This window comes from Danio aesculapii, chromosome 5 (genome assembly GCF_903798145.1).
Source record: "Danio aesculapii chromosome 5, fDanAes4.1, whole genome shotgun sequence".
NCBI lineage: Eukaryota > Metazoa > Chordata > Actinopteri > Cypriniformes > Danionidae > Danio > Danio aesculapii.
The window spans coordinates 13,157,565-13,183,414 of NC_079439.1; the positions used below are offsets into that span (position 1 = coordinate 13,157,565).

Below are 25,850 nucleotides of genomic sequence, written 5' to 3' on the forward strand. Positions count from 1 at the left end.
CATCAATCACTTCTTTTTGGCTATCAATTTTCAAGTGTTTCTCTTCTGTGACAAAGATACACATCGAACCATGCCCTCTTATTGCACTTTTTGGACTTTCCCAGAATTTAGTAGGGTTATCAAGCCGTACTGCAAATGCCCTTGCATTTTTGACACTGTTAGCAAGACGTTGTATTCTGTTATTATGGAAACAAAGATTCCCTCCGAGTTTTGACAGCTGGTTGCGGGACGCAATGAGCTTCATCCACTTGGAAAAAATTAGGTTTACAATAAATGGCAATACTAGGGCCTTTTCTGAAACATGGGATCCATTTAGACTTTTTTTTTCTGAGCATATCACATGACTAGGTACTTTATAAATATCCGAGGACTCATTTTTTAATATAATTTTGAGTTATTTATTTATTTAATTTTTATTCTTTATAATGTATTCATTTTATTTACTAAACTGTTTCTATTTATTTGATTATTATTTTGTTGTTATCATGAGTAATAATTTTTTTATTTTTTTTTTTTTTTATTTATTTATTTATTTTTTTTATGATAAATGTAATTTCAACTTATGTTATGCAGAGGGTAGGGGTGGGAATAATATTTGTTTAAATTTCTCTGTAAAAATACTATGTTATATCTGAAAAGTTTAATAAACAAATTTAAAAAAAAAAAAAAAAAAAAAAAAAATAAACTATGATGGAAACGCAATTGATTCCAGCATGGCCCTCAAAAAGGTAATATGATTTATTAGTTAGTTTATAGTTTTAACTGTTTTATTAATAGTTTATTATTAGTTTTAACTGTTGATAAAATGGGATCAATTAAATGGCATTAATGGCCAAACCAGTGGGCCGGCCACATTGCACAACATCTGAAATGTAGTTTTGGTCATTCAAAAATCCCTGAGTCAAAGGCCATCATCAAAGAGGTTCAGTATTATTACCTCCTGAACTGTCCTGAGTGTCTACTAGGGCTGCATGATATTGGAAAAATCTGACATTGTGATATTTTCTTTTGCTGCGATACATATAGCGATATGAATATAGTTACACCAGATAATTTGAATAGCTCTATTTGGGAAGATTTTATTAATTTAGATTGACTGGGATGATCAAGTCTTTTTCAATGCAGTGCATCTGCATAAATGATAATATACACTGCAAGCATATAGAGCAAAAATAAAAGTCAAATAAACAGTAATTTATGGTTGTCTGGGGAGTCTAACATTATTCAAAAACAGAAATTTAACAATCAAACATAAAATAACATGGTCATCATTGTATAAATAATAAAATGTATATATTTAATAATATCTAATATCTTTTAATATGTAATCTAATTCTGCAATGTGACTATTGCAGATACTTTTTATTGCATAAACAATTATTCAATACATTATCCAACCCTAGTGTCTACACTCCAAAAGAGCACCAGTCTATCAGGTAGTGACGATTATCCCTTCTTTGACTCTTTGAATGGCAATGCTGCTTTATTTACAAATGTTTTATGCGATATTCCAGTTGCACATACTGAAAGTCTAATTTACATCTTTGGATGGAAAATGGCCCAGTGAAGGTCAATGTTGAAGAGAAACGTGTTACCTGGAAGGTAGGCAAACTGTCCAGTCCAGGAAAATCCTCAATATCCCCCGTAGCGATGTTAAAACATGCCCCGTGCCATGGACATCGCACATGCCCTTTTGATAGCACACCTGCAGGAGAAATGCATTTAAATACACACTATTACTGAAAGAACAGTTTTACAAAACACAACCAAAAATTTTCAGGTAAAACAGTTGATCTCTGGAATGGAGAGGACCACAAGACGTCCCTCACCTTTAACCAGTGGAGCTCCATAATGTGGGCACTTGTGTCCCATGGCAAAGAATTCCCCATGTTCCTTAATGAGCAGAGCCCGACCTGCCCCCAAATCCACCTCACGCATTCTGATAAACAACACAAAATATATATGATCTATCCTGCAATGTCCAATATTGATGCATTCAAAAGATAGTTGGCTTTAAACATATTTAATCAGCTTAACAATGTACAATCTTTATGTTTCTGGAAAACTAACTAAAGTATTGATAATTTGTGCTCAATAAACGGGATTTATTATGCCCTTTTTTATTTAGATGTCTCTGATGTCCCTAGAGTGTGTATGTAAAAAATTCACATTAGCCCACAAATAATGTTTTATAACCTTTTGAAACTGCCTCTTTTAGGCTTTGTTCCTAATTGTGCCATTTTGGTGACTGTCACTTTAAATTCAAATGAGATTGTGTCTTTTCAAAAGATGGCGGAGCTACAAATGCCTGTGTGTCAGCATAGTGGCTGATTCAAAAACAAGACTAACATCCTATGCTAGAGAGATTGTCACTAATAGGCAGGGCTTTTCCCCTCTGATGACATGCATACAAGGAGAATGTCAATAAGAGTGTTTCTGCAGGCAGTTTTTATGAAGTGTGATTATAAAAATAAAATTAATACATTTTTACCATTAGAAGCTGGTTTTATTGCTGAACTGTTGCCACACAACTGTTTGGCAAAAGTGATTTTTGCATGATAGATCCCCTTTAACATAACATACTTTTGTCCAAAAATGCAAATATTAAAAAAACAACATTTTTAAAAATTAAATGATTAAAATTATTTTACTTGTGTGTGTGTGTGTGTAACAAATGGATCTACTGACATTTTTAAAATGTTATGTATTGGGCATATTTTTTCCATTAAGAACTTTTAACATTAATAAAAATCTTTTCAATGCACAAAAGAATCCTTGTACTAGAAAAAGTCTTTACAAATGTTCTTTTCAATTAAAAAGAAAGTTTTTTGACATCATACAACGTTATTAAAGCACAATATTAACCTTATACTTCATGTACGAGTATCGATTGCAAATTTCTTTTGACTCGAGACTTCCGATCTTATTCACTTCCATTGATTTTTTTTTAGACGTTTCAACAGTTTGTTATACTGCTTGATGTTGCAAACTGTTTTTATTTTATTTTTAGTTTAAGTATAGTCATGAACACACTTGTTTGTAGAGCAAGTAGTTTGACCGTTTTCTGCCATTTATTATTTCTAGTAATTTTTCCAATAGGTAACTGAATCTGAAGTTTTAAAACAATCGCAAAAAGAGCACACTTTCGTTATCCAGAATAAGGTCAATAATTCATGAAATTCATTTTTAAGAGTGTTCTGCAAAACAGACTTTTTTCACAAACATGCATTCAAACATACAGGCATATGCAAAATCAGTACTGTACAGATCTTACTGTCCATTCTCAAGGTCTTTTATGTGGCAGACAGATGCTTCTATGTAATCTCTGTGTTTCCGCTGTGGCCGCAGTGTCATGCTGTCCTCATCCGAACAGTGTCCCAGAGATCCATTGGGTCTGCATTCTGAAAATGGGCTGGCCTTTCCATTTGGAGACATCAGGTCCACCTCCTTCTCTTTGTCCAAAAGAGTGAGCTCAACTTTGACCTCTACTGCAAAATAAGTGCATGATATAAATTATGCTAAATAAAATACAATGGCTTCAGACAGCTAGTCGATTAGTTCAGTCTAAATTCATAATCGATCCATTGTTGTCTGTAATTGCAGCCGTTTAGTACATTGCATTAGAATTTACATAAAAAGTATTTTGTGTATTATACTGTATGTCACCATATTTAACTACAGATCACTGTATTTTTGAAAAAATAAAATGTTGAGGGCGCGTGTACACCGAAGCATTTTTCCCGCCCTGAACTTAGCATATTTTTTCACTTGTTTTCAATGATTTCAGGTTTTTTAGAACACCACTACCATTTGAGGCTCTGAGCACCCGTTTTACATGAATGTTTGCTACTTTATTTGCATTTGGAGAATTTTGGAGAAAGTGATGTTTTTCACGAGTTCACACTTGCAATCATTTCAGAATAAAGCGTATTTGGCGTGCTGTCCGGGGAGAGGGCTCTGAGCTCAGGGAAGACACCCCAACTTGAGTTATTCCCCTTATCAGGAAACAGGGAGGAATTGGGATTCGACCGAAGTATCTAGCCCGGCCCCAGAACGCTCCCCCCGGGATTGAAATGCTTAAGAGGTGAGGTGACGGGGTGGTGGAGGGATGCTAAAGTTGTAAGATACTGCAGGTAAGACAGCTTTGGTATATATAGGGGTTTGGTCAAGAACTGATTGGATAATAGAATAATTGTCCATGACGTATTTGATACTGAAACTTCTGCGCGTGCTCCTCCCGAAATTTGTTTATAAAACATCACTAAAAACACATTTCGGGAGGAGCATACACATATAATTTGACCATGCTAATTTATCATTGAAAATCGTACTATTATCTGATCAGCATAAGAACATACCCCTATAGACCATTTTGAGGGATGCAAACAAAAACAATGGTCCCAGCGAATTTCCTGTTTTACTTGTTTTGTTTTACAGTATCCCTCCGCCATCCTGACTCCACACCTTTAAACTCGATTCCTACTTAATTTTAGGAGGGGAGCGTTCTGAGGCCGAGCACATTTTTTATTCTGTAAATTATCTGTTAGTGTGAACTTATGCAAAATACTTCGGTGGCCATGTTAGATGGCCTTAGTTTTTATATAATGCCTGTTAAAACACCATTTGAGAGCTCAGGGCTGATTTGTTTACAGTCGTTACTGGGAAATCCGCTATTTGTGATGGTCCATAAATTTGTATTTTCAGTCAGCTTATTTGCTGAATGGTTGATCACACCAAAAGCACTTTTTGCGTTGAAAGGGGTCTTTTTTGAATGCTTTACTAATGGCCAAGTTATCCGGAGCTGTATGACTTTAACATCTTATCATATTCTGTATGAATCTTGAATCATATTATATTATATGATTTTCAAACAAATCTTGAATATCACACATATTTTAAATATTACAATTATAACAATGGGCGATGCAGTGGCGCAGTAGGTAGTGCTGTCACCTCACAGCAAGAAGGTCGCTGGTTCGAGCTTTGGGTTTCCTCCGGGTGCTCCGGTTTCCCCCACAGTCCAAAGACATGTGTTACAGGTGAATTTGGTAGGCTAAATTGTCCGTAGTGTATGTGTGTGTGTGTGAATAAGGGTGTAAGTGTTTCCTAGTGATGAGTTGCAGCTGGAAGGGCATCCGCTGCATAAAACAAATGCTGGATAAGTTGGCGGTTCATTCTGCTGTAACGACCCCAGATTAATAAAGAACTTAGCCAAAAAGAAAATGTATGAATTATAACAATATCAACAGCAGTGCTCGTGCACAATACGCAGCTTATTTAGTGGTTGCCTAGTGACATAAAAACCGCAGTGCACTTCTTTTTTTCTTGTAAACAAAATAAGGCAGTGCAGTGCGCCTCGCGTTCTCAGAACGGAAGAGCATGTTCGGTATGATCGGCCCCTAATAAAGTTTCATGAACATTTGTGCATGAAGCTAAATGTTCATAGTCAAGATTTTTTTTAAGTAAAAAAATATGTAGGTTTGTTTTTTACACTTTTACACTTTTTTACACATGTTTTAGCACTATCATTTCATATATACCAAACACTTGGTATGTAACTGTTATGGGGTGTTCACATTGAACACGTTGCAAGAATAAATCACACATATTTTGAGTTTACTCGGATCATTCGTGAATGAAATTTGCTTCATTCGCATATGAAATTCACTTCAAAACAAACCTGAAATCGCTCTAGTTTGGTTGCAAAATGGCTGGCATGGATTTTGTTGAGAGGGTAGCTGCACCTTATATGCTATGGAAGGCTATAAAATGGCGTGGTGTTGTGTCTGGATCCATGAGGTCCATCAGAGAAGCACCCAGCTTGGTGAGTTTCACCAACTCCCACAGAAGCTGCAACTGATTGGTCTTAATTGGTTAATGTGCTGTGAATTTTCAGCAAAGTTCAGATTTTTTAAACTCGAGCGATTCGCTCAAATCATGCGTTACATGTGTCAAATGTTCAAAACACTGTGTCTTTCGCTTAAATCATGTCATTTTGTCTTTTTAAAAATGTACAAATGTATATTAATTAGGGATGCTCCGATCAATCAGCCAGAGATCGGTATCGGCTGATAATCACATTTTATAACTCAATCGGTACTTGTCAATCTGGCCGATCTCATGAACCGATCGAATGTGTTTGTTTACGAATTTACACACAGAGGAAGACACACATGCACTCATCAGCAGTGCTACAACATGTGCAGAGGTAAATGATGCAAGGGGGCATGAGTGATCACCGTGCTCACATCACAACAGCTAAAATATACAGTTTATATAGTCTATTGGCACAACTCGCGCAAGTGATGACCTCTTTGTTGCAAATGCAGCCATTGTACAGTATGTCCAGTGTTTTGAGCTGCTGTGACGCGAGCAAAGCGATCGCCGCTATCTAGTGTCTCATCTAATCCTATAACCTCTCCCGGAAGCTCGCAATTCTCCCGAATAGGCCTCTTCATAGTAGCACCATGATGGCTGTGAATTAGATAAAATACCCCATAAATCAGGCGAGGAAAGAGCAAGAGAACAGTTTGCGAGAGGCACAGTGATGTTCTAAGCTTTATATTTGTTAGGTTAAATGAATAGTGCAGTAAAGAAAATCCCCGCTCTCTCATCGAGCTGCTTTGACTGTCTGGAGCTGCTACCAAGATTTGAAGATGAGCAAATATTTTAATGGCCTTGCATGTATTTAGGCCTTTTTACATACAAGAACTGAAGGTTCTGTGTTTTTGATCATATTGGAAGTTCACCAAAACCGGTCTGGAAAATTAATGAAATTAATATTTTTTGCTTATTTAATAATATAACTTTTTCTAATATAAGCCTAGTTATTGCAGTAAACAGTAGTTTATAGGCCTATTACCTTTCTCTTTTCTTACCATTTCTTACCATTTTTTTAAAACATGTTTTATCTATTATTTTCTGTAAACCTGTGTCTGAGCATTACAAGTCCACACTAAATGGTTATAAGAGACGTGTTTAAGGGATTATATGCAACATCCTTCATTTATTTTCTTATAAGGAGAGATTTCCACTTAAGTACCATACTTAGAGGGGAAATGTTATTTAGGCGTTATAAAGCTTGAAGCATCAGAATTGGTACTCTGTATCGGCTGATCACCATGACAAGGAATCAGTACTTGGTATCGGCTGCAAAAATCCTGATCGGAGCATCCCTAATATTCTTTATTGGAATATTCTTCATTCTTTATTTATTCTTTTATGGAATTCTTTATTGATTTATGCAACTTAAAAAAAAAAAATCTGGCTTCCACCTCTGACAGCAAAACCCTCACATTAATTATTTTTAAAGTTCTTTTTCTTTGTCTTTTGTTTGTTTTTTTAATTATGAACCTTTGGGCAACCAGTGACTTCCAGGAAAAGCTGGATGGCAACCGAGAAAGTTTGGTGACTCTGGAGAGACAGATGACCTCCAGGAAAATGTGGCATGGGTGTATTAGGTCCGCAACCTCATGCACAGCACTCACAAGAGGCCACCAATTCAAGCTACAGAATGTTATACGAAGCAATACCTCCAGAGTCACCCAAGGGGGGGATGATCGACTCAACAGGATGGATACAATGGTAACGGCTAGGATAAAAGATTCACGGATAACGAGACCGTTCACCAAAACAACGTAACTGGGGAGGTAAAGGAAGTAAAGTGTTATTGCGGAAAGATCTGCAAAAACACAAAAGACCTTAAAATACACCAAGGCAGGTCCAAATGTGGAAAGGAGGGGTCACAGATGCAATGCACAGTGGTAGCAACTGGTGAGATGCAGGAGAGCTCCAGGCAGGAAGAACCCCATAGCCCTGGAGATCTCTCAGCACCTGTGTCACCTCAAGACCTCAGGAAGGACTCTTCCAATACCTCCCCAAAGAGCCAAACCCACCCTGCGAGGGAGTGAATTAAATGGCCCAAGATGGGCGACACCAAGGAATGGGACCAACTAGACAACGACCTTGACAAAGTGCTAGAAGCCACACTGGCAGGGACAGCTGAGCAGAAAGTCAACACTCACAGCAATAACGTACAATCTGGCAAGGGAGTGATTTGGATTGGAGGATAAGAAGGCAAACGTTAGGGTTGCACACCAACCAAGCAGAAGAGAAAGGGAAATCCATCACTTAAGGGAAGAAATTAAGGCGCTTAATTAGCAGTTCAAAAGATCCACGATTTATGAAAGGGAAGGCATTAAGGATCTGACGAGTCAACTCCGAGATCGTCTCTGCAGACTGCGAAGAGCAGAAAGTACTCGGACAAGAAGGAAGGAAAGGGAGAACAAAATATCTCAGTTCACCAAAGACCCCTTCCTATTCACCAGAACACTGCTGGGTGAAGCAAAGTCTGGAAGGCTGACCAGCCCCTGAGAACATCTGGAGGCATTCCTGAGAGAAACCCACAATGACATCTTCAGAAACCAGGCCCTGAATGCCAACCCAAACATCGACAGCATTGATACACCTGTAAAGGAGCTCAACATCAGCGAACCTTCCTGGAAGGAAATCCAACAAGTGGTAAAGAAGGCCAGGTCATGTTCTGCCCCGGACCAAGCGGCACACCCTATAAGGTATATAAGAAGTGCCCAGTGCACCTCCGGAGGCTATGGAAGCTGTTCCATAGTATCTGGAGGAAGGGCAACATTCCATCGTGTTGGAAAAGGACAGAGGACTGCTTTGTAACAAAAGAAGAGAACTCCTTAACCATAGACCAATTTAGAACAATCTCATTTCTAAGCGTAGAATGCAAGATCTTCTTCTCCGTACTGGCTAACAGGATGACCTCATACATGACTGAGAATAGATACATCGACACCGCTATCCAGAAATGTGGAATCCCAGGCTTCTCTGGATGTCTGGAACACACTGGAGTTCTTAGCCAGATGATCCAGGAGACCAAGGTCAGCAACAGCAACCTAACTGTTGTTTGGCTGGACTTGGCTAATGCCTACGGATCAATCCCTCACGCCCTCATCCATGCGGCACTAGACCATTACCTTATCCCTCAGCACATCAAGGGGTTGATCATCAGTTACTTTGGCAGAATCCAGCTACAATTCAAGACAGGCCACTTCACCACCCAGTGAAAAGGGATCGTAACTGGATGTACAATCTCCCCCATCCTCTTCATCATGGGTATGAACCTTATAATAACAGCCGCTGGGAAGAAAGCTCGAGGCCCAAAAATGCAATCGGGCATCTGACAACCACCAATAAGAGGTTACTGGGACGACCTTACTGTAACGACCACGACCCATGTGGAGGCAAGGTGGGTACTAACTGCTCTGAACCGCATGGCAACGTGGGCCAGAATGAGGTTTAAGCCAAAGAAATCCAGGTACATGGTGATCAGGAAAGGTAAACTGACAAACAGAGTCATGCTGCATGTGCAAGGGGAAGTGATTCCATCGATTAAAAGAATATCCAATTAAGTGCCTCGGGACGTGGTTAGATAATTCACTTACTGACAGGAACAAAGTAAGCAGTACAGAGAAGCAGACAGAGGAATGGTCGAGGAAGATCGAAAAATAAGATAAGTTTAAAGCATGGCCTGAAAGTATGTTGAAGCTACGTGAAATCATGGGAACACCATGCACAGGAAGACAGGGTCTTGGAACTTCCCATATTCAGCAATGGAGGAAGGCGGGATCCAAGGATAGAAGGGCTTTGATCCAGGAGGAGGTACGGAACCTGGAGGAGGAAGGGCGAAGGGCAAGGGCAGTGGAGCTAGCATCACAGGGAACATGAGCCAAGTAAAACCTACCCAAGAGGAAAATCACATGGGGAGATCTGTGGAGATTGGAACCTTTCCGCATCTCATTCATGTTAAGATCAGTGTATAACACGCTCCCAACTCCAACAAACTTGCACATGTGTGGCTTAAGAGAGGACCCATTGTGCAAGCTGTGTGGGGAGAGGGGTCCCATGGCACACATCCTGTCAGGGTGTAAAATAGCACTTGCCCAAGGTAGATACAGGTGGCGCCATGACAATGTGCTTATGACACTCGCTAACACCCTGGAGCAAGAGAGACGCAAGAAACACCAATCACACGGGAGAGCAACACCATCAATTAAGTTTGTAAAAGCGAGTCAAAAGCCACCAACCACAGCAACAAGAACCAATCTGCTGCAAAAGGTCCAATCATGGGAAATGAAGGTAGACCTGAGGGAAAGACTGCTATCCCCCTTCCCGGTTGTCCAGAGAGCCCTGAGGTCAGATGCAGTACTGTGGTCTGAAGAGGCAAAAAAGATCATTCTCATCGAACTTACAGTCCCATGGGAAAAGGGTTGTGAGCAAGCATTTGAGAGGAAGAGTGCCAAATACTAGGACCTCTTGCATGACTGCAGGAAGAAAGGTTGGCAGGCATGACTCTTTCCAGTCGAGGTCGGCTGTAGAGGATTCCCTGCCCAGTCAGTATAGAGGATGCTTACAGCCATTGGGGTAATGGGGAGGGAGAGAAAGATAACTGTTCGCAGGATGGGGGAGGCAGCAGAGAGTGCTTCTTTCTGGTTATGGAGCAGGAGAGAGGAGCTTTGCTGGAAGCCAGGGGGAGTTGATGGGCAGTGATTTGGCCACCACTGCTGACCCACCAACGTTGAGGGCGTTGCGGTTTAGGGTTGAAACACCCAGTGATCATTGGGCACTGCCCGATGACATCCACTCTTCCTGGCCAAGGCTACATTCGCCAAAAGTGAATGAAGGAGAAGCATCTTTGGATGTAATTGTAATTATTTTTTTGTGCCATAAGTATCTTTCTCTGGAGGAGTGCAACTTTGTCGACAACCCTTATATGGAGCTGGTTTGAGCATGTAATATGCAAATTACAAATTAAACATGCACACTAGCACTCATTTAGAAGACTCCAAATTCACTAACAGAAGAACGAGTTTAAGAACAAACTGATGTGCATACACATGTTGTGAATTAGGTGGGACGTTTTCTTGAGAATTTCAGATGTGCTTATAAATACATAAAAAGGTACGCAGTTATTAGAGAATGAGACCCACTGAGTACGACAGGGCAGGTAATTACTGCATTTAGATTTTTGGGCTAACTGTCTTATTACTTTCCAATAATCGGTTGGAGAAGAACACTGGAAGCATTATTTTAATATACACTGTCTTTATAGAAGGTGATTGTGCAATGTGCTTCCACTGCAGATCAATCTTGCTCTGGTTTTCTCTGTGTCTGGAAAAATGTGCTGAGGGCCTGCTTCTTATGCCTTAATCACACAGGAATTCACACCTGCTGAGTGAAGCTTAATTAAAATCAATGGAAAATCATGCAAGATGACTGAGCCAGCGGAGGAAAGGAAACTCAGCATCTCAAAGCTAGCCGACGACCCTTTGTTTTTCATGTCAGAACTGAGAAAATACCATATGACATGATGATCATTAATGAGCGTGCTCATCTAATTGAAGAAACTACACTCAAAATCTCACTCCTGTATGCAGCCTACAAAGGTCCAGTTCTCTCAGATATACTTTTATTTATATATTTATTTGTATTTTGCACTGTTGTTTTCTCTCTACATTTTTTAGAATTATTTTATTGGTAATTACAGCTCAGCCAAGCAAATTAATTTGGATTTGGAGATTATAATATATTAAAGATCCCATAGTTTATTTTTGTAGAAGGGCAACATTTGAAATACTGATTTTTAATGCAAATTTAACTCATTACAGAATTGTGGGTACATTTATTTCAAACCATTTGACGAGATAGTGAAGTATGAGGTGACAAACAGCAAGATTTGGATGTTTATATCATTTTGTTACTGTTTCGGAGCAAACTAGCTTATAGATATCCTTAAAACATACTGATACTAACATCTAAAAAACATACTTTTAATTTCACAGGACCTTTAAAAGTTCTTGTTTTCGAAAAATTATAGAAGGTTTAACTTGGAGACGCAAAATGTTACTGCAATTCTTCATTCACCCATAAACAGTGAGGAAAATAAGTATTGAACACGTCATGTCTTTTCCTGGGATTAATATCTCTAAACTACTGAATTGTAAATGCATTGCTCAAGTAGGATTTTTTTCCCCCAGACACTAACAGAGTGTAAAAATGTGATATTTATTTTGTATTTCCTTTTGGATTCAAGTCAGGTGATTGGCTGGGCCATTCTTCAGCTTGATTGTCTTTCTCTGAAAGCATGTGAGAGTTTCCCTAGCTGTGTTTTGGCTCATTGTCTTGCTGAAATGTCATCTCTATCATCCTGGTAATGTTGATGAAGCAGCTAATATTCATTTACAATGATTAAGGCCAGAGGGTTGCTATAGAAATACTGAGAGATTTCAGCTGCCATCTGGGCTTTCACTCCCTTTCTTCATGTGTTCGATACTTTTTCTCTGTCATTGCATTTTATTACACATAACTTAATTTGTGAGCTAATCAGCTTTGTTTTTTTGCATATATTGATTTATTTGGCTATTATCAACATTCTATGAAAATTTCAAGTCATCTGCACCTTTAGAAATGTATTTTTTTGAGGAAAATGGTCAATACTTATTTCCCCCACTGTATACACATACTATAATAACTTTTCTAAAATGAAACCCTGAATTTTTCACAATTTTGTCAGATTAATTCACACTCACAGTATTCCAAATGACAGGAACTGGGAATCTAATGAATAAACACACCGCAAGAGTCGTTTGCGATAAAATCAGTAAACAAACACATCCTGATGCTCAGACGTACTCTAAAGTCACAATTGTTTCTTATGTAATTTATCAAACAGTGACAGAATTCAGAAAGGTCACAGTCTGGCTTGGACCATTCAACCTCGCTCTTGACCCTCTGAAATCCAACACCCACGGTCACGCTTTCACAACTGAGTTTTGGGCAGATGAAAGTCATTTTGGTGCCCCTCGGTGGTGCTCCCTCCCCCCAGCTACCATACGGGAGAAACAGCGATACATTGTGAAACATTTGAACTCATATTCCACTGTCTAATCCTCTTGAACACAGAGCAATTAAGAGCATTAAAATTCCTCCTGCACTAAAGGAAAGCCACATCACAACAGCATAGCACAGACATGTTAACTGACCCCTATATATTAATATATTAATATACATACATACAGTTGAATTATTAGCCCCCCTTTGATTTATTTATTTTTTTAAATATTTCACAAATGATGTTTAACAGAGTATTTCACAGTATGTCTCATATTATTTTTTTCTTCTGGATAAAGTCGTATTTGTTATATTTTGGCTAGAATAAAAGCAGTTTTTAATTTTTTTATACCCATTTTAAGGTCAAAATTATTAGCCCCTTTACGCTATATTTTTTTTCAATAGTTTACAGAACAAACCATCATTATACAATAACTTGCCTAATTACCCTAACCTGCCTATTTAACCTAATTAACCTAGTTAAGCCTTTAAATGTCACTTTAAGCTGTATAAAGCTTTATAAAGTGTCTTGAAAAATGTGTGTGTGCGTGCGTGCGTGTGTATTGTGTGTGTGGAGAGAGTTAGGGATGCACAAAATTGAATTTTTGGCCATATCTGATAAGGCAATATTTTTAACACCTTTAGTGTTTGATAGCTGATACCAATGTATTATTTGTTTTTGCAATTTTAGGAAAGTTTAGCAAAGAAAAATATATTTATTGAGTATTCCCTTATATATGCTGTAGCATATTATATCAAATCAGAATTTAGATTTTTATGATACCAATTAGAGCTAACTTAATATTAATGTATTTTATTTTCATTAGTGTAACACAGCATGCCTTTAAATAATACATTTTCCTATCATACAGGTACTGGGACCCAGGGGAAGGCTATTTTGTAAAGAATAAGAGTTGAGGAGCCATTCACTGCATCTTTTTTTGTCTAAAAACACAAGATAAAGCACTCAAGAATGTTTTTTTACCTTCTCCTCCATGTTGCTGTAAAATAATACAGCTGTCATGCCAACTTGCTACTGTAAACAGAAAACAATTGCCCTGTAATAGAGTTCTTCTGATTGGTCTAATACTTTGAAATTAACACCGATGAGTGCTGGGTGTAAACGTTGAAATTCTTTTAAACTGACAAGGCATCTTAAAAACGCCTCATATTTAAGATGCAAGCATAAAAGTCAAGCACATCTGTCAATTCTGTATTTACTTAAAAACTATGGAAAAGTAGTGCATCAGAATGGAGAATTGTGTTCTGTGTGAATGGCCCTAATTCCTTTCTTTCATTCTTTAAAGTTCACTATTTCAAGGTGTCAATCCAAAACAGTGAATCTAGCTGACCATACAGGGGAAATTATACTCGAAAAAGAGCAGATTGCTAACCTGAATTTACTGCTATCACTCCTGGTAGACAATTAAAGAGATAGATAGTTTACTCAATGAAATGAAATGAAAAATCCATAATTTACTCATCCTCACGCTATTCCATTACTGTATAAACGTTTTTGTGCTGATTAACACAAAGGAACATATTTGGAAGAATGTAAATATCCAAACAGATCTTGCAACCTATCTATTTGAGCCCATTTTTTTTCTTATATGGCAATAAATAGCTGGTGAGATCACATTATTTCAATTATCTTCCTTGTTCTTCCAGCAGAACAAATATGTTTAGATGGGTTTGGAACAACCAGAGGGTGGGTAAATTATGACAGAATAATAATTTGGGGGTGAATTATCCCTTTTAATTAATGCACGTCCATTTCCACATTCTTTTTTCAGCAAAGTGCATCGGCTTATTTTTCAATATTGGAAATATTGACTATCAGCTGATTTATGGATAATTGTGCATCCTTATTATTAAGTGATTTTATTATAAGTGTGTTCATCACCTGGTTTGGGTTTGGAGAGGCATCCTCCCATGGTGGGCCCGGAGTGAAGCCAGGTGGCCCGATGAGTGGGAAGCCCAGGTTGGGTGTTAGCAGTGCTGGGCAGATCAGATGTGAAGGGTGGGCCGCTGGGCCTGGAGTAGGTAGAGACGGCGCTGCAGGGGGGAGGTTTGGGCCTGTCTGGCCCACTTGGCCATCTCAGAGATCAGTGACTGTACATAATACACAGCCTGAGAAAAGAGAACATATCAGTTTACCCCCAAACGTTTAATCTAATAGACATCTAAATATAGATGTATTGGCTAGAACAAGGCTTAATTTAGGCCGTCAGTGACAAATCTAATACATGTCTAACAATAATCCAAAACTAGCAACATAAAAATCTAATACATGGCAGTATATGCAAATTACATTTATGGCATACAGGTTCATATTTGGATTTCACAAATATAAAATATGTCATATATGCAACAGATATTTCAAAATATTGCAAAAATGAATGCTTTTTTCAAACACTGGAATTGCAAATATATACCTGCTGTGTTAAATTTTTTTATTTATTTTACCTTTATGAACATATATATATATATTTATTTATTTGAACGTATACAGTTGAAGTCAGAATTATTTGCCCCCCTTTGAATTTTTATTCTTTTTTAATTATTTCCCAAATGATGTTTAACAGAGGAAGGAAATTTTCACAGTATGTCTGAAAATATTTTTTCATCTGGAGAAAGTCTTATTTGTTTTATTTCGGCTAGAATAAAAGCAGTTTTTAATTTTCTGAAACCTATTTTAAGGTCAAAATTATTAGCCCCTTTAAGCTATATATTTTTTTCGATAGTCTACAGAACAAACCATCGTTATACAATAACTTGCCTTATGACCCTAACCTGCCTAGTAAACCTAATTAACCTAGTTAAGCCATTAAATGTCACTTTAAGCTGTATGGAAGTGTCTTGAAAAATATCCAGTAAAATAATATTTACAGTCATCATAGCAAAGATAAAATAAATCAATTATTAGAAATGAGTTATTAAAACTATTATGTTGAAAAATGTGTTGAAAAATCTTATCTTCGTTCTACAGAAATTGGGGTAAAAATAAACAGGGGGGCTAATAATTCTGACTTCAACTGTATGTCATTTGAATATATTTCCATGTATCAGATTTCTATATGGGTAGACTTGTCATCAGATATAGTCATCATACAGGCATCAAATTTGCGTTTTTTCCTTAAAGATCTGATATACTTTACGCAAAGTTCTTTGTTGTTCTTTGTTTAGGGATAGTTTGAAACAGCTTTTAGATAAATATAGACTCCTGATCAACGCTCTGGAATCTCTCTGACCAGGGAAAAAATATAAATAAATAATGTACGACCATTTCAAAATGACCAAAGGAACCAAAGCAAGTTTAAACTCAAACATTTAAAGTCAAACATCTATTCATCAGCTTATCAAAAAGTGATCTGTGCAAAAACAGTTGAAGTCAGAATTATTAGCCCCCCTTTGATTTTTTTTTTCTTCTTTTTTAAATATTTCCCAAATGATGTAGAGAAAGTCTTATTTGTTTTATTTTGGCTAGAATAAAAGCAGTTTTAAATTTTTTATGAACCGTTTTGAGGTCAAAATTATTAGCCCCTTTAAACTAATTTTTTTCCTACTGTCTACAGAACAAACCATCATTATACAATAACTTGCCTAATTAACCTAATTAACCTACTTAAGCCTTTAAATGTCACTTTAAGCTGAATACTAGTATCTTGAAAAATATCTAGTAAAATATTTTTTACTGTCATTATGGCAAAGATAAAATAAATCAGTTATTAGAGATGAGATATTAAAACTATTATGTTTAGAAATATGTTGAAAAAAAATCTTCTCTCTGCTAAGCAGAAATTGGGGAAAAAAGAATTAGGGGGGCTAATAATTCTGACTTCAACTGTAGCTATTGTAAAATATGTCCTTGTCTTTATGCACTCACACTGTTATGAACTCTGGAGGTCAAAAGCAAAAAGGCATTTTCTCTTTGAGCGTGGAAGGATTGTTGAGCTGCACAAGCAAGGCTTATGGCATTGCAGAGGTTGGATGCAGTAAAATTTAAAATTTAAAATTATGCTCTATTATTTATATCATGGGGTCACAAAATACATTGTTTATGGTAATGCTTTTACATAAATTATATGAGTGCATTTTATTTCGGGGTATTTGAAAAATAATCTATTTTATTAATATTTATTCTTATATTTTAATTCAAACATTTGCTAAATAAGTTCCAAATAAAGTGACAAATGAGATCACACATGAATGAGGACATTTCTGAGTATATAGTTTAATATGTAAAAAAAAAAGAAACAGTCTCTTATACGTGGTCTGTATATACAGTGGGTGACACTTCAAAAGGACCAATAACACTGCCTGTGGCGCCGCCGCGGCACTAAGGGATTAAGAATGTATTTTTAGGTGTAACAGCAATTTGCGACTCTGCTGCCAGGGGGCACAAAGGGACGGAATGCGAACGGACAGAAATATACAGTAGCTGTAAATACCCTGCTGCTTGTAAATGAAGATTAAATAACAAAGCATTATAATTCCTTCATTAGTCTTTAAAACCTTGTTAACAAGCTTTATTGTCATTGTAAACTTGTTGAGTGCAATGAGGATTCATTTTGGAAAGTAAAATTAAAGAAATAAAAGACAACTAAAATGAAAGTACAAACATACATACATACATACATACATACATACATGCAAACATACAGTACATACATACATAAATACATACACGAAAAATAAATAAAGCAGTGTTTTAGCCTAAGTATGGAGAGATGTACAGTGTTTATTATTTTAAAGTGATAGGTCTAAGACAGCCAATAAATAAGCTTTTTCATTTACATATTCATTTACAGTTTTCATTTACATTTTCTTTGTTAATTTATATTTTACTTTCTCATTTTATGTCTTAATTATTGTATATAAATAATAAATGAATAATTAAAAAGGCCTAAATAATTATTTATTTAAAGACAATACCAGTGAAACAGGGAGAACTGGACCGGCGCATGGTCTAAAGGGCTCTTAATGTGAATGCTACTTCATCAAAAGCATTCAAATAAATTGACCTTTTGCAGCAGCAGCAGGACATAAATGAACTCCCGCAAGTTTATTTTTAATCATTTAGTTTCAGTTTCAAAACGTCAATGTTCTCGTTAAAAATAATAATTTTGTTTATTAAAAAAAAACTTTTTAAACTTTTAATGGCTCATTATCTTTTGTGTTTATATGTGAAATATAATGTGCGCATAACAGGATAAAAAAGGAAAACGCAGTCAAAAGTCATAGCTAATTCATCAAAATTTGCCATATTAAAATACATCAGAAGTATAAAAAGAAAACACCTCATTAAATGGTTGTGCAATTAGACTGTAGACTGTATAGAGCGCCTGTCGAACAACGAAGAGCCAGTAAATAAATGCGAGTTTTAAAGTTAATACAGGCATAGGCGGAGGGTGAACAAACTTCAGGGTAAGGCTAAGATATGCGCTTCCCTTTAATGCATTTAAAAAGATTTGTGACCGACCAAGAAGAGGTTTCGACAAAAGTACAGCCTATCAACAAACTTGGCCTATATTATATAAAGCTCACATTAAATTATTTTAATAAAGTAACAGACTAATAAACTATTAATTGACTGAATATAAAGAAATGGTGGCGACGCAGTGGCGCAGTAGGTAGTGCTGTCGCCTCACAGCAAGAAGGTCACCGGTTCGAGCCTCGGCTGGGTCGGTTGGCGTTTCTGTGTGGAGTTTGCATGTTTTCCCTGTGTTCGCGTGGGTTTCCTCCGGGTGCTCCGGTTTCCCCCACAGTCCAAAGACAAGTGATACAGGTGAATTGGGTAGGCTAAATTGTTGGTAGTGTATGAGTATGGGTGAGTGTGTATGGATGTTTCCCAGAGATGGGTTGCTTCTGGAAGGGCATCTGCTGCGTAAAACATGTGCTGGGTAAGTTGGGGGTTCATTCCACTGTAGCGACCCCAGATTAATAAAGGGACTAAGCCGAATAGAAAATGAATAAATGAATAAAGAAATGATACTATACCGTGATATATATAGTTATCAGGATATAAGATGACATGTATTGTGATATGAGATTTTTATCATATCACCAAGCCCTACTCTCCCTGAGTTTTGGGACAAAGTTGTATTTTCAGACTGCTAAATAACCTCAGTCCTGCTCATACAACTCACTGTGATTTATATACATTTACATGTAGAGAAAATTACATCGTTTGCATTTCACTTATTGCATTAAATATAGATTGTTTCCTTGAAAGTATTCATTTAAATGTTATTTAGTTTTAAAAGGGTCTTAAAAACTCATAAATTTAATCTCATAAACAGGTTTTAGACACTCATAACTCATACATTTACTCTCATGACCTTTAGAAACCCTAAATTTGGTAGAGCGTTGTGTTACTTTGAGTGTGCGGCAATACAGTTATTGAGCAATCACTCTTCAGATGTTTATGTCAAGGCAAAATAAAGTGTTGTAAAAGTGAAGATGATGATGGGAACCCTGCCAACAAACAGAGTGTGACGTTAAGGTCAAACGGTTCAAATCAATTTAAAACCGTTTTATTACGAATAGTCTCTGGGTTCAATATCCTTACTGACTGAACTAATGCAAATCAAGTAAACTGCATTTCTGACATTGATCTATATGTCTGCATCCATGGTGAGCAGGACAGTGAATGCAAACGCCCCCATGGAGAGATGCAGGAATCCAGAGGGGGGTGCAGGAATACAATTGGCCCCCACTGGAGAACTCTTATTAAAGTTGAAGGTGTAATGTTTTGTTTAAAAGAATATATTTCTCATTCACATTTACTAAAAGCCATTCATAGGGTTTTACATTAACTATTAGCAAGGAAGATTTACAAACACATTGGCTGCATCCCAAATCACTTACTACTCGAGTAGGTACTACATTTGAATTTGAATTTACTAGACAACTGTTAGAAAAGTATGTTCTATATAGTGTGAATGTGAGAAGTATGAATGGAATTCGCATGTATTACATCCGCCATTTCTCATAATTACGTGACCTACCCGCATCAGTTGTGTCACTTCACACCCATTCATGAAATCGTGGTGCATCATGAGACAGCCAATTGAATGCGTACTTCAGAATCTCGCCGGAAGTAGGTACATCTCGCATACTGTTTTTTGAATACTATGAATTCGGACATACTACTCGGCTCCCATACTGTTTTTAGCGTACTATATAGTATGGAAGCATAGGATTTTGGACACAGCCTCTGTTTTCAGCTAAAACACTTTTAGTAGTAGTTATTTTTGGAGTGTACATATATAGGTCGTTTATCCAAATCTGACCTATCAGATGAGGCCTTTACTATCTTCATCCCCACCTCTTCAGTAATTGCTGTTAGCTGAACCTAGAGCTGGAAATAAATACCAATGCCCGGAAACATGACAGTAAATGACATGACAGCAGCCAATAACAATCAGAATTTCCACTTTTTTGTGGTGTTTCAAAAAACTAAATGTTTGCATCTCGACATCGTTTTTTTATTTTTATTTAATTAGCTTAGAAAACATATTACTTGTTTATTTTAGTATGATTATATATATATATATATATATATATATATATATATATATATATATATATATATATATATATATAATTTTTTTTTAAATTGCTGATAAAATGGTTTGCAAGTTATTTATATTGAAAAAAAAAATATTGCAACACTCGCGTATTCGCAAATCGTATATTGATTGTTTTCCCATATTATGCAGCCTTAAAATAAAGTTTAAAATAAATTTTTTATTTAGCAAAGCTATATGCTATATTTATGGAGAGTGCCAGATACTTCCCAGGAGGTACTTTTTTTGCAGTTTTTGTTTTCGCAAATCCACCAGAGGCCACTGTGTGCACTTTTTGAGATCTTAAATTTCTCTCATGAGTGGCATTCGTGCCTGCTCTTCTTGCGTAATCCACCAGAGGCTGCTGTTGTTTGACTGACTGACTTCCCTAAATTCAACCAATAGTGCTTTTAAAAGCACCGACAGTTTTATAAAGCAATCCAGAAAAAGCCCTTGCCTGATTTTTACCACATTTTCAGATTTTACCACATTCTCACCCTGTTATTTACTAGTTTATTTTATTTTTTGGCTTCTGTTTTTGTCTTACTCGCTTTCTGGAATCGTTCTTCACCAGACTCAAACCCGGTCGTCATGGTCAACTCCTCTCTGGGTTTCAAGTCTGCCGACGTACGCTGCAAGCTACTGGACAAACTGGTAACAGCGATAAAGCCGTCCATACAGAGGTAAGTGCAAGAAGGAGCGTATCGTGCGTATCATACGTCCCGTATCATTCGTTTTAAAGACAAAATGCAGCCATACGTACTTCTGGCTACATAATTTGCGAACTCCAGAAATGTAGATAGGGCTAAATTTTTTTAAATGAGCCTATGTTGCAACAGTATTCTGTAGCCAATAAAATGACAACCTTGCTGTGTAAACATACACCAAGATTTGTTACAACATGTGTGTTTTACACATCCATGTGCACGCATCTTAAATACAACTCTATTTGTTCTTCATTTTCCATCTTGTTTTTAGTCTATTTCCTGAGTTAACCATTACCCTCATTGACGTTTGTACTACACTGTTACTACTAACACTTAAAAAGTGCACATTTGACAGCATTCAAAGTATTCTCAGTTTATCCACAACTGTCTTGTTCTGCTCTGACGGATGAATCAGGCTTTATATTCACTTGAAAACACTAATTTCATTGGCTTATATACAGTAAAATGAGCTTAAATGCTTCAGCATCAGGATCTTAACTCAAGAGCCACTTGATATTCACATCACACCCAAAGGTCTGTGAAGTGGCGAGTAAAAAAACAAAAGTTTGCCTTAATTAAGGAAGGAAATGTTCCACAAACAAAGCAGAAGCAGAGGGAACCTTTAAAACACAAGTTTTGAGAGTTGCCACGTGAAAATACATGTAAAGATTTGCTAGTTATGAAGCGTTTTTAAAGTAAATGATACAGTGAAAAAAAAATCCAATGAACGGAATTTATTCTCTTGGTATTAAATCAGTCTTGTTTTTGGTAAACTGTCTTTTAACAATCCCAAAAGCGTCAACAAAATAGACTGCATGCGGAAAATAGCAAAAAATAGACTGCCTCCCTCATCCCACTGGCAAAAAAGAGCCATTTATGCTATTCCTGAAGAATTTATGAAAATCTCCATAGCAACTGTGAATCTTTCTATAGAAGCTGTGTACAAATCATTATGGCTTACATGAAGATAAATAAATAAAGCAGTTATTTTATTCCACCCACTTTCGTGCTTTTACCTTACTTGCCCCTGTTACTATATACTGCACAAAAATATATGGATCAGTTAAAGTCAAGCTAAATATATACATTTATACTCAAAGTTGAATTATTAGCCCCTCTTTGATTTTTTTTTCTTTTTTAAATATTTCCCAAATGATGTTTAACAGAGCAAGGAAATTTTCACAGTATGTCTGATAATATTTTTTCTTCTGGAGAAAGTCTTATTTGTTTTATTTCGGCTAGAATAAAAGCAGTTTTTAATTTTTTATGAACGATTTTAAGGTCAAAATTATTAGCCCCATTAAGCTATATATATTTTTTCGACTGTCTACAGAACAAACCTTCGTTATACAATAACTTGCCCAATTACCCTAACCTGCCTAGTTAACCTTATTATCCTAATTAAGCCTTTAAATGTCACTTTAAGATGTATAGAAGTGTCTTGAAAAATATCCAGTAAAATATTATGTACTGTCATCATGGCAAAGATAAAATAAATCAATTATTAGAAATTGGTTATTAAAACTATTATGTTTAGAAATGTGTTGAAAAAAATTTTTCTCTCTGTTAAACAGAAATTGGGGGAAAAATAAACAGGGGAGCTAATAATTCAGGGGGCTAATAATTCTGACTTCAACTGTATATATACATACAGCATACACAATGTTTATATCAAGTATATTACTAAAAGCTATTCTACTCTTATAGTCTTGACAGACCTAGTCACAGTTTTATGCAAAAATCGAATAAAATGCTTTAATAAATTTTAATGTGCATGAAGAGATTTAAGGAGATAATAAATATTTTAATCTCAAATTGCAATAATGTTTGACATACATTTTCAAAAGCTGAAGTGAATACAATATTTTTAACTCATTCCAAATGCTGAATAATTAGTTAAAACCTGCTAATTAACCAGTGAAGTAATCAACTAGTCCATTAAGTCTGGAATATAATAATTATTAGATTAATTGATCAAAATAATGATTTGTTGCTGGCCTAATTCTCAGTACAGAGTAACTAATAAATAAAGGAAATCACATGACTTTAGCAAATAAATTCAGTACAACATACTACAAATACTTTTTTCTAAGTATGTAGAAATAATAATTTTTTTTATTATCATCTCATCCCAAAATCAAAATGTAATCGCTCTCAAATAGTTCCAAACCTTTATCAGTTACTTTCTTCTGTTGAACACAAAAGATATTTTGTAGAAAGCTGAAAATCTGTAGCCACTGACTTCAATAGGTTATTTTCACAAACATTGATGTCATTGATGATGCATGAAATTCAGATGGAGGGCAGGAAGTGGTTCTTTTACATAGGAATCGCTATCAGAACATTAAAATGTTTATGTTTTGTGTTGTTTATAATTGTTTAAATCGGCCAAAATAAGAAAGTTTTTGCTCAAAAAAGGGAGAAAGTTCAAGAAACTGTCAATACATCCATGTGTACAAACTTTTTTAAAAGGATAATTCATTTGACAGCATCATGAGGTTATATACAGGCCTAGCTATGTGTATAAATATGTTAATGTGTTATATAAAAATCAGATACAAACACCACCACACTTATACAAAATCCAGGAGAATATAAATAACATATCCTGCCATGTAAACACTGCAATGAAATCTCTATCTTGTTTCACAATAATCCATGTGTTTAATGGCATTTTGCTGGAAGAAACAACCATAACATTAACGTCTATATGCACAGCAGCAGTGAATGTTTGTAAAGTTCATCGACAGAACAAAAAATAAATGCAACCCTTGCAACAAAACTAGACGGTTATTATTGTGCAGCATTTTGTCCTCCTTACAAAAATAAATAAATAATTTTGTATGCTTTCATCTATTTCGTATTGTCTTGAAGATATCCGCATGGCGAAAAAACTGAATTTCGCACGTCACCAGAACTACGTGATTGAAAACAACCTATAGTAGGAAAAACAAATACTATGGAAGTCAATGGTTACAGCTTTGCAGCTTCCTTTAAAATATGTTCTTTTGTGTTCAACAGAAGAAAGGAACTCATAAAGGTTTGTAAGTCTTTCATGAACAAAACAAAGTGTTGCTCAAAGATGCAGCATTTCTACTGTTTGTCTATTTAACTTCAGAGGAATAAAAACAGAATGCATTGTGTCTGCCACATTAGTGATTGTGCAATGTTTAGAAAAAACAGCACTTTTGTGCTATAATTTATCTAATAACTTTATCAAACAGGAACTAATTATATGGCTCTTTTTTATCATTTTGAGGATTTGTCCTATATTGTAAAAACTATTCATAATTTTTGTTAAAAAATTGCAGCTATTAAAATATGTTAGAAACTGCATTTTTTTTTACATTTTACAGTAAACTACCGTATTTCATTTATAGCAGTAATACACAAATAGTCACTTTCACACAGTGATACCAGTAAATATCCAGAAAACTACTTTACCAGTAAATTAAAAAAAAAAAGCACAGACAAGGACGCTCTGGAATTTTTTCGAAAAAGACTATTCACACATCCATTCCAAAATACAGGTAAATTCTGACATGATTAACTAGAAATGAGCTCTAAACAGCTGCACTTGTGCTTGTAAACATAGAAGAAGTCTGGCTTTTGTTGTCTTGCTTTTGCTCACTTTTATTTAAAGCTTTAGCTTTGAAACATTTTAAATGTTAAACGTTCACACATTTGACTACATTACAAATTCTGTGGATGAATGTATTGTGAACAACTTTGATGAAAACATATGGAGGAATACTTTAGTATGTTGAGATGTACATAATATGTGTCTGTGCTGGCGCTCACTGGAGAACCGGAGCTGGTGCTTTAGTGCACACGTGTCAAGCAACTAAAGCAGAGCTTGAAGGTAAACAAATAGCGGTTAATCATAAGCATTTTATCGATAATTTTTTGCACAGTTGGCATTAAGAAGGAACATATAAACATTATCTGACTTCCATCTAGCATGATAATAATGAAAAAATATTAGGGCCTTTCTTTTCATAAACAGCGCAGATGCATTATATAATGAGACTGTCATATAATGATAAACCGATGATCATCACAATTAACTTCTACAAGCAGAGAAATACAGTATAGGCCTTTTTCTTAGAATGCAAAATTACCCATTATGCTTTGTTTGTATGCTTAAGGAGGATGCTAAGAACTTCCGGTCTGCAGTTGATGCGTATGAACAGTCACATTCGGACAGCTTTGAAACGATAGTTTTGATTTATTTTACTTGCTTTTGACGTCTTTGAACTAATCCTGTTGTCGATCAGCGCCACCTCCTGGACTGATTATTTAAATAATGCAATCTAATAGGAATGAACAACATTTTGTGAGTCATTTACCACTACCAATCTGACGGCATCTTGTGCCTTGTAAATGAAGCAGCGTCATCGCTAAAGTGATCCTTTTTCTTTTTTTTTCTAAATATATAACCAACCCAAACAAATGTAATTCACTAAAATGTTTGACACGCACAGTCTGTACTGTCCCACTGACACACTAATTGAAAGACTGGCACAAGGTGAAAATAAAGTGGTATTTTGAAATGACAGAAAAACAAATACCATGGTAAATACTACACAACACAAACTAACTAAATGAAACATAAACGGCTCCCGATTAGAATCAACACGCAGGGTATCAATCATGTACT

General features: G+C 36.0%; 1 protein-coding gene across 3 annotated transcripts in view; it reads right to left on the bottom strand.

The window, feature by feature from the left end:
• LOC130228898 (apoptosis-inducing factor 3) overlaps positions 1 to 25,850 on the bottom strand; it is a 68,838-nt gene that overhangs the window by 23,317 nt on the left and 19,671 nt on the right. For 2 of the 3 annotated variants that reach the window (XM_056457395.1, XM_056457396.1), the window contains exons 2-5: positions 14,816 to 15,042; positions 3,275 to 3,488; positions 1,830 to 1,939; positions 1,596 to 1,705 (exon numbers count right to left, since the gene is read on the bottom strand). In XM_056457395.1, coding sequence (XP_056313370.1) covers positions 1,596 to 1,705; positions 1,830 to 1,939; positions 3,275 to 3,488; positions 14,816 to 14,846 — 465 coding nt within the window. In that variant the 5' untranslated portion in view covers positions 14,847 to 15,042. The remainder of the gene's footprint in view (positions 1 to 1,595; positions 1,706 to 1,829; positions 1,940 to 3,274; positions 3,489 to 14,815; positions 15,043 to 25,850) is intronic. The other variant, XM_056457397.1, reaches the window with a different exon arrangement.